This window comes from Sus scrofa, chromosome 18, assembly GCF_000003025.6.
Source record: "Sus scrofa isolate TJ Tabasco breed Duroc chromosome 18, Sscrofa11.1, whole genome shotgun sequence".
In the NCBI taxonomy this organism is placed as follows: domain Eukaryota; kingdom Metazoa; phylum Chordata; class Mammalia; order Artiodactyla; family Suidae; genus Sus; species Sus scrofa.
The window spans coordinates 50,043,408-50,058,261 of NC_010460.4; the positions used below are offsets into that span (position 1 = coordinate 50,043,408).

General features: G+C 60.0%; 1 protein-coding gene across 2 annotated transcripts in view; it reads right to left on the reverse strand.

The window, feature by feature from the left end:
• The window catches only part of ADCY1 (adenylate cyclase 1), a 99,978-nt gene continuing 85,288 nt past the window's right edge, over positions 165–14,854 (reverse strand). Inside the window, exons 19-20 of one of the 2 annotated variants that reach the window (XM_021078661.1) lie at positions 13,551–13,675; positions 165–8,295 (exon numbers count right to left, since the gene is read on the reverse strand). In XM_021078661.1, the coding sequence (XP_020934320.1) occupies positions 7,957–8,295; positions 13,551–13,675 (464 nt within the window). In that variant the 3' untranslated portion in view covers positions 165–7,956. Of the gene's footprint in view, positions 8,296–13,550; positions 13,676–14,854 lie in introns of those variants that run through there. The other variant, XR_002340263.1, reaches the window with a different exon arrangement.

Here is a 14,854-nt window from a genome sequence, read left to right on the forward strand (position 1 = left end):
GACCCCTGGCCTGGGAACCTCCATAGGCTGCAGGTGTGGCCCTAAAAAAGCAAAAAGAAAAAAAAGGAAAATGACGGTCTCACTGCAGGGTAAGTGAAACAGGCAGGACTGTCTTTAAACTACCCACACCACCATTTGTTTTTCCACTTAAAAGGGCCACGGAGCTTAGTCAAGCAATTTTTTCTTCTTTATTTTTGTTAAATAAGATTCCAGAAAGTATAGTGCAAACACTCAGTAGAAAAGTTGCAATTAAGAAATGTACATTCACATTTAACATTTCAGTCCATTCACTGGTTTTTGCTTTTTAAATAAAAATAGGACAAATTATTCAATTACTTGTCTCAATTTAACAATCTTGGAAAAGACTGGAAGGTGCTCTACAGTGTTCAGTTGACGTAAAAATAGACCCGTATTGATTATACAAATCTATCACGAGAGGTTCCCCAGTGATATTGAGTTGGTGTCCTTCTGGAACAGACATCTGGTTTCCGCGTCTAAAGAAGCATTCTCAGCAAGGTCTACTGATGGGAGAACGTGTCACCCAGGCCCACTCTGTGCTCCCGGGCGGGACACGGAGGGACACAGGGGTTCACACAAACCCTTCTCAGACAATCAAGAAAGTCCAAGCGGGGGCTTTGGGTTTACCTTAAATGAGAGATGGTTGTAATTGTTACATTATCTCTGCTTGTGCAAGGCGGTGTGCAATCAGTGTGAAGGAGAGATGGGGGGGGGGCTCTGCAGGTGTGCAGGAGATGCAAGGCTCAGGGTCCAGGATCCGCCGTGGCGGGACGCTCTGCGGCCAGCCGGCAGACGACCCGTGGTGGCCTGGGCCTGTCCCTTTGCACATGCTGCATGTGTTGGAATCCAAACGAAGTTTCACACACTTGGGAATCTCACAGCATGCGATGCTGAGTGCGTGTGGCTTGCGGGGCCGCAGTTTCCAACGGGGAGGAAGGCAGGACTGCAAGCCTCTCTGGGGCTGATGCCCGGGGAGCGCCCTACGGGCAGGTGCAAGAGGCCGTGGAGGCTTCCTCGGGACTCCCGGAACATGGGAGTGGTCCCCTGAGACGTATGCTTTGTGCCTGGGCCCAGGGTGGCGTGGGGGTTGCTGGTGGGAGGCAAGAAACAGGTTCTGGCGGCCAGCGGGCTCGCTGCCCACCGCGTGTGCGTGCGGCGGGGAGTGAGGGCCCGCAGACTCGGCCCTCTGACTGCTGGTCCTGCCCGCTGCCTGGCACACGCTTCTGACGCCCAAGAGGTGGCCAGACCTCCCAGGGTGAGTCTAGGGATTCCTCTCTGCTTAAACGTCGATTCTCCGTAAGTGACTGCCATCGGTTTCGGAACCGCCACCCTTCTGAAAATGAGCTGCTCGGAACCACAGCTCCTGGAGGGGCAGGGGACACCTGGGCTCGGGGGCTGTCGGCATCTCCCCATCATCGTGATCCCCACCACACCCTCTGCACATTCTCAGTGAGATCTGCCCCTGGGTGTCCTCCTGTCCCCAGGAAGGGACACTACACCACGTGATGAGGACATTGGCCGGCTCTGGCCAGGAGTTGGGGGCTGGCTTGGCTCCTTGTGAGGGGAGAGGCGTGTGCAGCTTGGGGGTTCCAGGGGGCCTGGCTCTCCCCCTGGCTGATGTCAGAGAGGCCTTACAGGAAGAGACAGGACGACTGTGCTCCTGGCCGAGGGAGAGGCTGTTTACTAAGACACGATGGCAGGTGGTACTGCGGACATGGCTTCAGGACAGAAAGTGTAACAAGACAGGGCGAGGTGGGCTCCTTTGGGCCCCCACTGTGTCTCTGCTGGGGATCAGCTGTTCAAGCAGAGGCAGGGCTCAGCCGCGAGCACATGCCCTGTTCTCATCTCGCCACGTGAGGCCTGGGTGAGGATGACCTTGTGCCTGGGCACATCCCTGGATGGGCTGTGGGGCAAGCCCCCGGCCTGAGGACCCACCTGGCTGCTCAGAACCAACCTGCCAGGCACCCCCGCCACTTGTGCATGCACGGGCTAAGGGCTCCATCAACACCAACACTTCACTGAGTTCATGGTTAGCTACGAGGCGCCCAAGAGAACGGACACCCAGGGGCTTGGGATGGATGGGACCCGGATGCCTCCTGGTCCTGCGCTCAGTGCTGTGCAACTTTGTCCAAGTCTGTCACCTCTCTGAGCCTCTGATTCCTCACGGACAACGTGGGGCGTGTAAGCAGGCCTCCCTCTGCAGACTGTCTGGAGGAGAGCGGGCTCGAGGCCGGGAAGGCGCTCCTTGCGGTCACAGGCAAAGCCCATCAGAGTCATCTGCTCACCAAAGCCCCCACAGGCCTCCCCTGTGCGTCTCAGCTACTACTGAACCCAGGGGTTTCACAAAGGAAGGAAGAACTGTGTCTACACGGACTGTCACCGGGGGGCTGAAGAAACAGAGCCGTAACAGCGAGAGGCCAGGGGCGGCCCCAGGTCGGTTTTCTGACTCCCAAGGTGTTTTTTCCAGCCAGCTGTGAACCACCCCCCGGAAGACACTGTCTGTTGTTTTGTCTTCACACCGCACAGCGCAGACTGAACCCCGACCACCAAGTGGCTCCCCAGGGAACTGGGAGGGAGATGGAGGGCCCGTGGGCTCCTCCCTTCAGAATCCCTGCACCCACACCCACCTGCAGCTCTCCCCACAGGCCTCCGTGTACCCAAACCCAAACCCAACCACAAAACCACCACGCGAGCTACTCAAAATGGGGCCAGTTCGGTGCCGATAGCCACCCGGGACTTCAGTACTGAGACTGCAGAGATTCGAGGAAGGAAGAGAAGGAAAAGAAGACGGAAAAGAGACTTTCTTACTCGGGACTTCAGTACTGAGACTGCAGAGATTCGAGGAAGGCGGGGGGGGGGAGGGGAGGAAGAGAAGAAAAGAAGACGGAAAAGAGACTTTCTTACTCCCCAGTAGCCGCTGGAGCCAGAGGCCCAAACACCACATGGACCCAGTGGGGGCCAGGCCACCTCTGTGTCCCGCCGCTGCTGGGTAGCTGCTGCCCTGCCCCTACCCCCACCTCCTCCCTCCAAGGTCAAGATTTCTGGGGGAAACAGAGTCAGGGCATCAGGGACGGTCTCACCCAATGCCCTGGGGGGCAGTCATCTCTGCCCAGTTAATTTATTCCCAATATGAATCGACCCTAATCCCAGGAACAAATAATTGATTTTAATTTTGCTTAAACCACGCGCACGCGTGCGTGCACACACACACACACACACACATATACCCCGATTCAGATTAATCATGGCCCCTCTGGCAGAATAATTATATTTTATCTTCGGGAACAGACATCTTTTCAGGGATATTAAGGAAGACGAGAGTCTGAGTCGTGACGGGGAGTCCGATTGTTTAGGAAGGTCTAGGAGGTCTAGGCCCCAGACGGGGCCGGAAATTGGGTTTGCTAACTTTGTGAGATGGAAGGGGGAGAGGACAGATTTCCTCACCATCACAGGACCTGCCTCTAGTCCGCATAAGCACGAGTGGGAGACAAAGGAAACTTCCCGAATCATTTCCAAAGCATCCCGTGGCTTCCCGGGGTGACGATCCCCAGGAGCTCCCCTGTGTACCCTCTGCCTGGGCTGTGCCCACACGGCCTCTGACCTGAGGGAAGATCTACGTCGGGTTCCAGCCGCTGGGGCCCATGGCTGCTTTGACTGCCAACCTGCTTTGACACCCACCCCTGCCCCAAGACCCCCCGGGCCCACTCTCCTGTGCTCCTGCATTCAGCGGCTTCCGCCCACCGTCTCCTGCGCCCGGGGCCTGCCTTTGGCTCCCGGCCATCAGTGCACACAGAATCGGGGATGCCCATCTCACTGTGCAGGACCGGAGGGTGGGGGACCACTGGCTGTCAGCATCCCTGGGGAGGCCACCCCCCCAGGCCTCAGACGGGACCACCCTCAAGGTCCCGAATCCACCCTAGAAAGACCTAACAGCTCCATCCCGCACCCGGCCAGGGCAGTGGGTGTCTAGCCTGGCCCTGTCTCAGGACACACGTCATGGGACAAGGGGTACTGCGTCTAACAGGAGTTCCGTGGGTAATATCTATCTCTTTGTTGCCCCCCAGACTCAATTTGGAGGCCTCCCAACCCTCAGGCCTGGGCCCCCGGGCCCTGCCTGCTGAGCTCTGGGCCTGGCAGCCCCCAGAAGACCTTGAATCTGATTTAGACCAAGCCCCAGCCTAAAGTCTAGTGTAGACAGATGCAAATTCAAGACACCACAGGAAGAAACGTCCCGCCTTCCAGCATCCACAACAGAACCAGGGGTATCCGGCGACACGAGGGACAGCGAGCACAGACTGCCAACTTGCAAAGCAAACGGCAGCTGGGGAGGCCGGAGGTCAGGGCCCAGGGACACTGCCCTGTCTTCCAGCTGCCACGGGCCACAGCTCACCTCTCATTTATTTCACCAAGCCAAGTGTTTTGAAACCAGCTGCCTCTATGGCGTTAGGATTTGGGGGCCTTGTTTTGTTGTCGTTTTTTTCATTGACGCCGTTATAAAACCAGGGGCAAGTCAGGTTCTGGAGGGCGAGTTACACACAACCAACGGGTCTGCAGCCTTCAGAGTGGCAAGCGTGACTGCAGAGCTGTGACCCTCCCGTAAGAGCACTGCTCGGGGCAGGTCACATGAACTTGCATTTCCTGGGCCGTGGGCACACGGGCAGGGCCTGCCACGTGAGGTCCCAGTGCCTGCCGCGGGGAAGGGCCCAGACGGGGGTCCACTGCCGGGAGGAAACCTAGCCGCACAGCCGATCGGCCAAGCCAGCCCTTCCTTCCCAAGTGGCGGTCAAAGCAGCGACGGGGAGGACATCAAGGTCACTGCTGGGACGACAATGCAGTGTTCCTACCAGGTGGAGACAAAGCACGGCGTCTCGGAGGCTGGCTGGATCCTGCCTCAGCCTGCACATCCGCCAGGGATGAGGGTGTCAGCGCCCCCCCCCGGTGCCCTTCAATTTGGGGAAACTTGGACACCTGGCTTGTCTGCTTTGGACCAGACCTGCCTCTACAGTTTAGTTAGTGTTATTGCTTCTAATGATAGAAGGTATCGGAAGCCCCGGTGGCTTTGGAGTCTGATAAACACGGCAGGCTCGGGGTGGGGGTCAGGGGCCCGGGTCTGGGGAGCGGGGTCCTAGAGACCCCGGAGCCGACCAGCCCAGGGCAGGGGCCACGGAATCACGGGGACATTCGGGGCTGCGTGCGAATCTACTGAGGTTGGGTCCAAAAGGCGTGCGAGGGTCGGAAGGGGACACACGGACAGGGTCATTCCAGAGGGGTGCAGCCCCGCCAGGCAGGGCGTGATGCATCTGGAAGCTCACACATCAGCTGATGTGAGCTGTTCACACGGCGTGTCGGGCTCACCTTCCTTTGGTCAGAAGGGAAGGGCAGCCCCTGTAACCGGTGCGCTATTTACACAGCATCTTAAAATAAAGAATTTAGAGAGAATTCTACGCGGAAGGCTCTAACATTTGTACACGAATATTGTACACGGTTAAAAATAAATAAGGCAAATATCATACAGTCTTATCACAAATAAAAAGGACGTCGTTGGCCAAACCCCAAGGAACGCTATGGCTGACGGGCCCCTGTGCCCACAGGAAGCAGGTAGGGTTTGGAACTGCTGATGATGGAAGAGGTGCTGCTTGTCAAAGGGGAGGCCTCGCCGCCGTCTCAGAGCAGCTGAGGCCCCGATGGCTTCCCGCGGCCACGGGGACAGCGGGCCACATGTCCCACGGCTTTGCCAGCGCACACGGAGGGTCCCGTGGCTCTGTGGACCCGAGCACGGCGGGGCTGGGCTCTCACCCCAGGGCTCAGGTCCATCCGGCTCTGGTTGGTGTGAATTCAGCGCCCGTGGCCGTGGGAGTGGCGACCCGCCGCCTCGCTGGCTGATGGTTAGGGCGTCCTCCCTTCCACCGGCCGCAGCCCCTCATCTTTAAACAGCAACTTCGTGCTTTGAATCTTCCTGAAGGCCCTGCCTGCCCCGTCCACTTCTAAGGGGCCACGTGGTCACACTGAGCCCACATAGCTGGCCCAGAATCCAGTCCCCAGCTCACAGCCCCGGCCCTGACTGGCCCCAGCAGAGCTGCCCTGGCCGTGTGACACAGCATCCATGTGACACAGCATGTTCACAGGGTCGTGGGCCACCGCGCTGTCCACCCCCTCCTGCTCCGCCCTGGGGTGGAAGCTCGGCCGTGACAAGCAGGCGGGGCGGCAAGGCCCTGGCCCGGGTCTCAGCCCCCAGGAGCAGGTGGGCACAGACATGGGCACCTGCACGGGCCACCTGTCCACTGGGCGCTGGAGATGACCCAGTTTCCTTCCCCGGAGGGAATGGCTCCCCGTCTATAAGGGAGAAGGGCAATTCGGCTGCTCATTCAGGGCCCGTCAGAGGAAAGACACAGTCCACCTGCCCAACTCCATCACTGGCCTGTCCACACACAGCCAGGTGGCCAACTCTGCTGGCTGTACACACACAGCAACAAGTCACACACCCACACTAGGGGTGGCCCCGGGGACACCGCCAGCCACTCCCATGGGGCTCAGTCCAGAGTGAGCCCCTGTTCTAATCCTGAAAAATCAGGACCCTCAGTGGCGGGGGGTGGGGGGAGCCCTTGAGGAGCAGTGACACCTGGGACCCCCAGGGCTCTGGCTCGACAGAGCAGATCCCCTGCAACCCTAGGCACCCCGCAATCAGCTGCTGTGGGACCTGTGGGTCTGGGGACAGCATCCCCCTACTGACTGGCCCATCCAGAACCTTCCTTCCAGTTTCAAGCTGCTCTCCTTCCTGGAGTCAAGAGCTGAGGTCTCCACGTCCAGCTATGTCTGGCCAGTCCTCTCCCACTGGCCCTCCCGGACCCCTGCCCGCCAACAGCTCATCCCAGTCTCACCCTTCATCGCCATGGCGACCACGGAGAAGCACAGGCAGGAGATACCCAGACTTGTACAGAATGACTTGCAGTCACTTTCCCTGCAAACTGGAGCAGGGACATCTGTCTTATAGCCAGAAACTAACACCAAGATTCCATGTCCAGGGGACCGGCTCTGCCAGAGAAACACCTTTCATCCAGGAAGCTTCTCACGCTGTGAGGTTCCCTGGTCTTCAAAATCAACCAAGCCTTGCACTGTTGTTCAAGAACCCAAGATGCCACAGCAGAGAGGTGAGAAATAACAGCAACTGCCGTCTCTGCTTTGAACAAACACAGTGACTTGGGCAGAAAAGGGAATGTCCAGGTTTCACGGAGCCGATACCCTCGGGTGGGGCAGGTGGAGGACACACAGGCAGAAAAGGATCTATGCTGGTTCAGAGATGTGGCTGCAGAGCCTCCAAGAATTCCAGAAGACCTGCCTCTGGCTCTTAGCGAAAAAACAGTCTTGAAGAAAGCCAGTGGCCACCATCATCCCTGCTATGGAACAGGAGCGTCTCAATTCTTCCCAAACTGTCTGTCTAAGGCCTGTCCAGCTCTGGCCCTGCCGAGAGAGTCCTGACTCCCACTCCAGCTCCACAGGCCACTGCCCAGAGCTGGAGCCGCCTCCACAGGACCCCTGCTGGGCTGACGCCAATCCGTCTTAGGGCACACTCGAGGGGGGGTGCCCCGGTCCCTCTGCCAGCCAGATTCCAGGGCTCTTGCTGTAGCCTGCAGCCCTGGCAGATGTCCTGAAGGTCCGGCCTCCTGATGCTGACCCAGGCAGCCTCCTTCTGCCGCCCAGGAGAGGCGGGAGCAAGCAGAGTCGCCGTGAAAGCCTCGGCATCCACACAATTAGGTTCTCCCCTCACCCGAGTCACTGCCAAAGGCTTTGGCCCATGCTTGGACAGTGCCCCTTCCCTAGCCTGGCCACTGGCTCCCGGCCCTGCTCTGCTGGTGGGGCTGGTCCCTGGGGGAGCTCCCCAGGGCCCCCCACACCCCAAGCATTCATGCCTTGTGCCCCCAGTGGCCCATGGGAGCTCCGCTAAGCCTCCTTCCCAGCCACTCTGGGGGGCAGGTGCTGGCCTGGGGGGCAGGGGACGACCCCCGTGCCCTGCACAGCCCCCAGCCCGGCTCTGACGGGGAGGCCGGCTGCTGGGGGCACTGGGGGGTGGCCCGTGGCCGGTCTGGCCTGGAGGCCGGCTCTTCCGTAGGGACACATTTTCCGCTCTGAGTTCAGGGACCTAGCTTGGGAGCCGTTTCCATCGGTCCTGCCTTCCAGGAAGTATGTCAGCATCTCACCCTTGCCCTTGACGCTGACTTTGCCTCGGCACACAAAACGGTACGTGCCCCGTCGCAGCAGCCGGTGAACTTCCTCGGTCACCTGCAGCAGAGAAACACGGCATCACGCTTGGTCAGGGGGGCGCCCAAGGAAGGGCCCCTCCTCTCCCCACACTGCCCCCCAGACCAGGACCTGCCCCCCGATGGCCTGGCCTCCGGCCTCCCTAGCTTAGCCTGGAAGCGGAGTCCTCTGCTCCGCCGATGGTCACTCTGGTGTCATCCTGCAAACAGAGCAGGGGACTCGGAGGGGCCCTAACGGGGTCCTGGACAAGCAGGAGAGGAGTGTCTGCCATGAGAAGTGCCCAGAGTGGACAGGAAGCTGGACAGGGCCCATGCGGAGCCAGCTCCAGGAGCTGGGGTGTGAGTTCCATGGTCACCCCACGCTCTAGCCAGATGCCTGGACATGGAGCTCCAGCTGTGGACAGAGAGAGGCAGGGCCAGTCCCCTGGGCCAGGGCTCTCGGCGCCCATGGTAGCCTCAGGTGTCTTTGAGAAGCCGGGAGGGACCAGCAGGTAGCCCTCGGGGCCCAGGTGAGGTGACTGTGGGCCTGCCAGGGCCCCCTGGGGCTTCCGTGGGCCAAATCGTGGGAGCCACTAGCCCAGAAAGGGCGGTGGTGACAACAGGGACAAGACTTAACAGCCCTGATTCTCAGGTTCTCAGCCAATAGCTGAGCCGGAAGACTTCCTGCCTCACGAAGTTATAGAAACGGTGAGAGAGGAGCAGTGCTGCAAATCGAAGAGGACGTGACGGTTGGGCGTCTCCGGGTCTCACGCTGAAGGCCTCTGTCCTCCCGGCCTCCCAGCTGCTGCTCCTCCGCAACCCGCCCCTCCTCGCCGTCACCCATCACTGGCATCTTTAGTTAAAATGACGCAGCCCATTCCCAGAGCCCCAGGTCTCGTTCCGGGGTGTCAGCCCCCGGCAGCACTGGGCAGATGGCTCTCTTTCCCACTGCCTGGGCTGGAACCCGCCTTTGGCCCGCGTGGCTCCACACTTGCTAGGCATCAGCCTGCCTCGCGCAGGCCCACCACCCAGCGCCCTCTCTGGACAGTAAGGGCCCCACACGAGGGACCTGGTCGGCCTTGCCACGCCTCATCAGGGCGTCTGGTACCCTCCTAAGTGCTCACTGAACTGAAGGAGGAAGGGAGGAAGGGAAGGAGAGACCCAAGCGCTGCCTTAACCCCGCCTGGGGCAGCTCAGGAAGCAAAAATAAGCACAGACTATCAGCACCTGCCCAGCTCCAGGGACAGGGAAATCCGCCAAGGGTTCAAAAGCACTGGGATGGGGCCCTCGGCTCCCCTCATAGGAAAAACACCACCACTGCCTGATCCAGTGTAGACAGGAGGGGTTGGAACCAAGAATGCCCAATCCACAGAAATGGTCAAGGAGGTAGCATCCCCCTTAGTTAATTAATTCCGACAATGTCTGTTCATCGACAAGGAAGCGGCTGGTGCGCACACAGGGGGGCTGGGGGCTGGGGGCTGCTCGGCGTTCTGGAGAAGGTTCCGTGGCTCCTTGCCAGGGCTGCTGCCACCCACCCACCGGGACGGAGAAGGACCCTCACCAAGTCCACCCCATCTCTCGGCCTCGGGAGCCGGTCAGGTGGCCCCTCTCAGACCTTGGAAATGAGAAGAATGCCATCCGCTTACAAGAAGCGTATCTAGACCGCGACTGCTACCTTCACAAAAACTCAGCAGTCAAGAAACAGGGCCAGTGCCGCAACTCCCAGGGCGCTGGCCGGTTGGTGGCCCCAAAGCTGCCAAAGACCCCGACCCAAGGCCGCACTGGGGCCAGGGCCACATGGCCTCACTCGGGTCCCCAGCAGGACTCAGAGCACCCCCAAAGGCCCTTGAGGAAGTGAGCCACAGACTGGCCGGTGACACAGAGGAGACGCCATTGCCACAAAGGTCACCACTCAGATGCCAGGTGGCGAAATGCAGGGTGATGAAAGCTCCACTTTGCGCTGTCCTTTCACAGCTGAAGCCGTAACTCATCTGTCCCAAGAGTCCTGGGCTCCTGAGAACCTGACGTCCAGCTGGAGCCTCGAGACACACACTGACACAGCCTCTGCGTCCCAGTCGCGTGGTGAGCTAGCTCCTTCCACTGCTTTCCTCTGCTTCGGGAAGAGTCAGAGGTCATAAAACACCCATTCGTTGCACAAAGAAACGCTGGAGGTCACGTTGACCCCCCACCCCCACACACACACGGCCCCACACTCAGGAAAGCCAGGGCCCGGGTGTCCTTCGGGGCCGCCTAGGAGCTGGGGGTGCATGCCCCCCGCCCCATGCGCCCCTCAGCCCTGAGATTCGAGCCAGGAAGTCCCAGGCTGGGACTCAATCAGGACGGTGCAGGATGCTACCACAGTGGGTCCTGGAGAGGGTCCAGGTCAGGTGATCAGAGACACGTGGTCCCCAAGAAGCCCGATTCCTGGCCCTCCGCCTGGGGACCCCTGTGTCCCCGCAGAGGCGAGCTGGGAACCCTTCCTGGAGGTCTCGGTGAGGCCCTGCCAGCGGGGAGGACACGCCCTGCAGCCACGTCAACCTCAGTGTCCACGAGAGAGAGGGCTGGGCCCCACGGAGGCATTTCCAGGGATGCACCTGCTTGGCCCCCACGTGGATGGCCAAGGTGGAATCTGGGTATTGGGACAGTCAAGCTGCCCTTGGCCACCTTGCTCCTCAAAAGACGGGGCCCTGGACCTCCCGGGGCTTCGGTCTGCACAGAGCCCTCTGGTCTGCCTCTCCTGGGACTTCAGGGGAGGCTCTTTTTTTGGAATTTTGACATAGAAGCAAGAAGGCTCCCAGCAGAGCACCGACAAAAGAGAATTCCATTCCGGCAGGTGATAGCTGATTAGATATTATCCTCAGGAAAAAGGGACCGCTTTTTTTTTTTTTTTTTTTTTTTTTTCCTTTTTAGGGCTGCATCTGCAGATATGGAAGTTCTCAGGCCAAGGGTGGAATCGGAGCTGTCGCTGCCGGCCTTCACCGCAGCCACAGCAATGCGGGATCTGAGCCACATCTGCGACCTACGCTGCAGCTCACGGCAACGCCCACTGAGCGAGGCCAGGGATCGAACCCGCATTCTCACAGAGACAGTGCTGGGTTCTTCACGGGCGGAACCACAGTGGGAACTCCAGGACACCTCTTCACAAAACGCTGTCATTAACATCTGAGTCTCTCGGTCACTTCTTCAAGGAAAGCACCCCAGGTCTCACTAGGACCGGCAAAGGGAAGGGTCCTCTCCTGAGCCGTGACCAAGAACCCCTAAAAGGACCACCCAACAGTGGGGCATAACTGTTTCTCCCTTAAAACAGGGAAGAGGAGCGCGACGGGCTGGAGGGGAAGCTCCTCTGGCCAAGGGGGGGTCGCGTGGCCAGGCCAGGTCACGTGGGCTGCCCCACGGAGGGAAGGCTGCTATTACCAGGCTGGCAAACACGAGCAGAGCCCCGCTTTTGCCCTGCCCTGTCCCAAGGGTATGGGTGCGGACACCAAGTGGAAAGGAGGGGCCTGGGCTGCAAAGACCTCCCTTGAGGAGGGAGCTCGCGGGAGGTCCATGCGGGGCCGGGGGTGCAGAGCCAAGGGAGGGCACTCGGCCCGTGAGGAGTCCAGACGCAGACGGGCCGGGTAGCCCAGCAGCTGGGAGGGGCTCGACGGGGTGGTGGAGGCCCTGCCGAGGCAGAAAGCGCTCAGAGGAGGCTGGGGGAGCAAGACGGTTCTGAGCAGAAGAGTGGCGGACTCAGATCCGATTTCAGAATCTCAGAAATGGATGTTGGTGCCATTCAGCAGCTGGGCTGGAGAGTGGAGGGGGCTCCTGCCAGGCCCCCCAGGGGCAGGACCAACTCCTCGGGAAGGCTCTGAGAAACCTGCTGAAAGATCCCATTAGAAAAGGAACAGTGGGAGTTCCCATTGTGGCTCAGCCGGTGAAAAACCTGACTAGTACCCATGAGGACACAGGTTCGACCCCCGGCCTCGCTCAGGGGGCTAATGATCTGCCGAGTCTGCAGCATAGGTCGCAGACTCGGCTCAGATCTGGTGTTGCTGTGGCTGTGGTGTTGGCTCCAGCCGCAGCTCCTATTCCACCCCTGGCCTGGGAACTTTCATATGCTGCAGGTGTGGCCCTAAAAACTAGAGCAGTGTCCTGGGTTCTGGGATGGACAATGTGGACACACTTGGCATCACGGAGCAGTGCACTTAAAAACAGCTAAGACAGGAGCTCCCTGGTAGCTCAGTAGGTTAACTGGCATTGTCCCTGCTGTGGCGCAGGTTTGATCCCTGGCCCAGGGACTTCTGCAAGCTGCAGATGCAGCCAAAAGGGGGAAAAAGGAGAGAGGAGAGCGAAGACGGTCCATTTTCCATTATGTGTATTTCACCACAAGAGAGGTTTCTCCCCAGGTCTGCTGGGTGGAGAGCCCACCTGTGTTCTAAGCAGCAGGAGAGCTCCAGGAAGATTCTGGGCTGCCTGTCTTTTAAGCAGGTGCTAAAGGACCCACCAAGGTACCTGACCCAGTGTTAGTGCCCAATGAACGCCGGGCAGGGGCTGCGGGAACGAAACAGGCATGACAAGGGAGGGACCCAGGCTGACAACCTCCTCCAGGACCGCGCCTGCAGGGGCCGCACCCTGGCGCCTCCCTCAAAACCTGCGGTGAATGCACGTGTCTGACAGGGTCTACGGAGGATGCAGTGAGCCTCTGGGACGGGGCACAAAGGCTGGCACTGTCTGAAAGGTAGTGAGCCACTGCTGGGCGCCCAGTCATCAGATGCCACTGCCCCAAGGCCAGGCCGCAGCAGGCCCTGCTCACCCAGCGCCGCCTTCGCTGCCCTGTGCCCCCTGCCCCCCGGGTCCCCAGGGGTCCGCCACGTCCAGGTTCCAGCTAAGCACCCTTGCACGTTTGTTCCAGGAGCAGAACCACACTCCCGCAGCCCAGGGAGAGTCGGCCACTGTCTTCTAAACCTTCGGTGCCAGCTGGTGTCATGGCACCAGCTCTCATCCCAAGTGAGCCACCCACAAGTGTACAAGTCAGGTGGTCGCACAGCACCCACCCTTCGAATGGCGAGGAAGCGCCTTCCCCTCTAGGGAGCTGTCACTCACCATCCCCAGCTGTCACTGCCACTCAGCAGCCTGACTCTGCACAGGGCCACCTGGGGGCCAAGCCCCAAGCCTGCAGACACACTGAGCCACACGGCTCGGTGTCCCCACCCGGAAGAGGCAGACAGGGCAGGAAGGACACAGCGCTTGCCTCTTCCGCCTCCATCTCCCGCCTGCAGGATGGGCACCTGTGCCTTGGGGACCCGGCAGCGCACTGACCTGGATTCTGCCCTGGACGCCGGTGCTGTCCATCCGACTGGCCACGTTGACGGTGTTTCCCCAAATGTCGTACTGCGGCCTGCGGGCCCCGATCACCCCGGCCACCACGGGGCCAACGTTAATGCCTAGGAAACAGTCCCAGCGCGGTGTTAGTGGGGCGGCTTCTGAGGGAGGAGCTGCCCTTGGTGAGGTCAGGGATTTCTGGGTCCCTGAGCACAGTCCCCTCCCTAAAGCAGGGACTCCCCCCACTCCCCCAACCTCAGCTCCCAGCCTCTGCTGGCACATCACCCAGTCAGGAAGCAGTCCTGATCTGGGGAAAAAAATCCTACTCCTGGAATAGCGACCCATTGCTGAGTCCTGCTGCTAAGAAGGCTGACCTCTCAGTCTGTGGGGCCACAGTGTGTGACCCCACCCCCAGCTCCCTCTTCCAGAAAGGGCAGTAGGTCCCATAATCCCAGGCAGGGATCCTTCAGCTCTTTGGGGTGTGAGGCCCAGAACTAAGGATTTCAGGATGCTTGGAAGGAGCGTGGAGGTCCCTTTCCCTTCCCTTTATGTGGCTCAGGGTCCAAGTGGCCTGCAAGTGACACAGGCCCAGGGGCCCCGTGTTGGCCCTGCGGCCGTGCCTGGGCTGGCACCACATCCGACCTTCTGCCTCCGTACCGGAGCATCAGTTGTGCTGAGCTCAGCCAAGCACGTTAGTTATGTTCCAGACACGGGCCCAGTCAATCCCCCCGAAGCCTGGGCAGCGGGCACCAGGGTCTTTAGGAGGAGCGTGGGGGGCAGAACTGGACGGGGAGACCTGGGAGCCTCCCCAGGCTAAGGGGATGTGGGGACGCAGGAGGGCCCTTGAGAGCTGGGGGAACACAGAGAGCCCCCCCACCACCAAGAATACCGCAGTCCACGTGGACCAAACTGAGTCAGTGTCCAGCCTCCGAGTGACCAGGCACCCAGGCCCAGAGGCCCAACTGGCCTATGGGCTCTCAGTGGGGGGGGGGGGGGTAAGAAACCGCATCTCCCTGGGGTCCATCTATACCGCTCCACATCTATTAATCCGAGCCCACAGCCCCAGAGGAGAAGGGAACGCTGGGGGTGAGATGCAGAGGGCACCCAGCACCGCCTGCAGCCTGGGCACCAGGGCTGAGTTAGCGCTGGTGTTTAAGGGTATCTGAACTCCACATGCTCTGGCAGACACCTGCAGCCACCCTCACACTCACTCAGCTTCTCTTCCTAGGGCCGCCAGACGTTTGAATTATGAAACAAGCATGTGTCCAGATGAACTGCATTCCAGACTAGGAGGAGAGGGG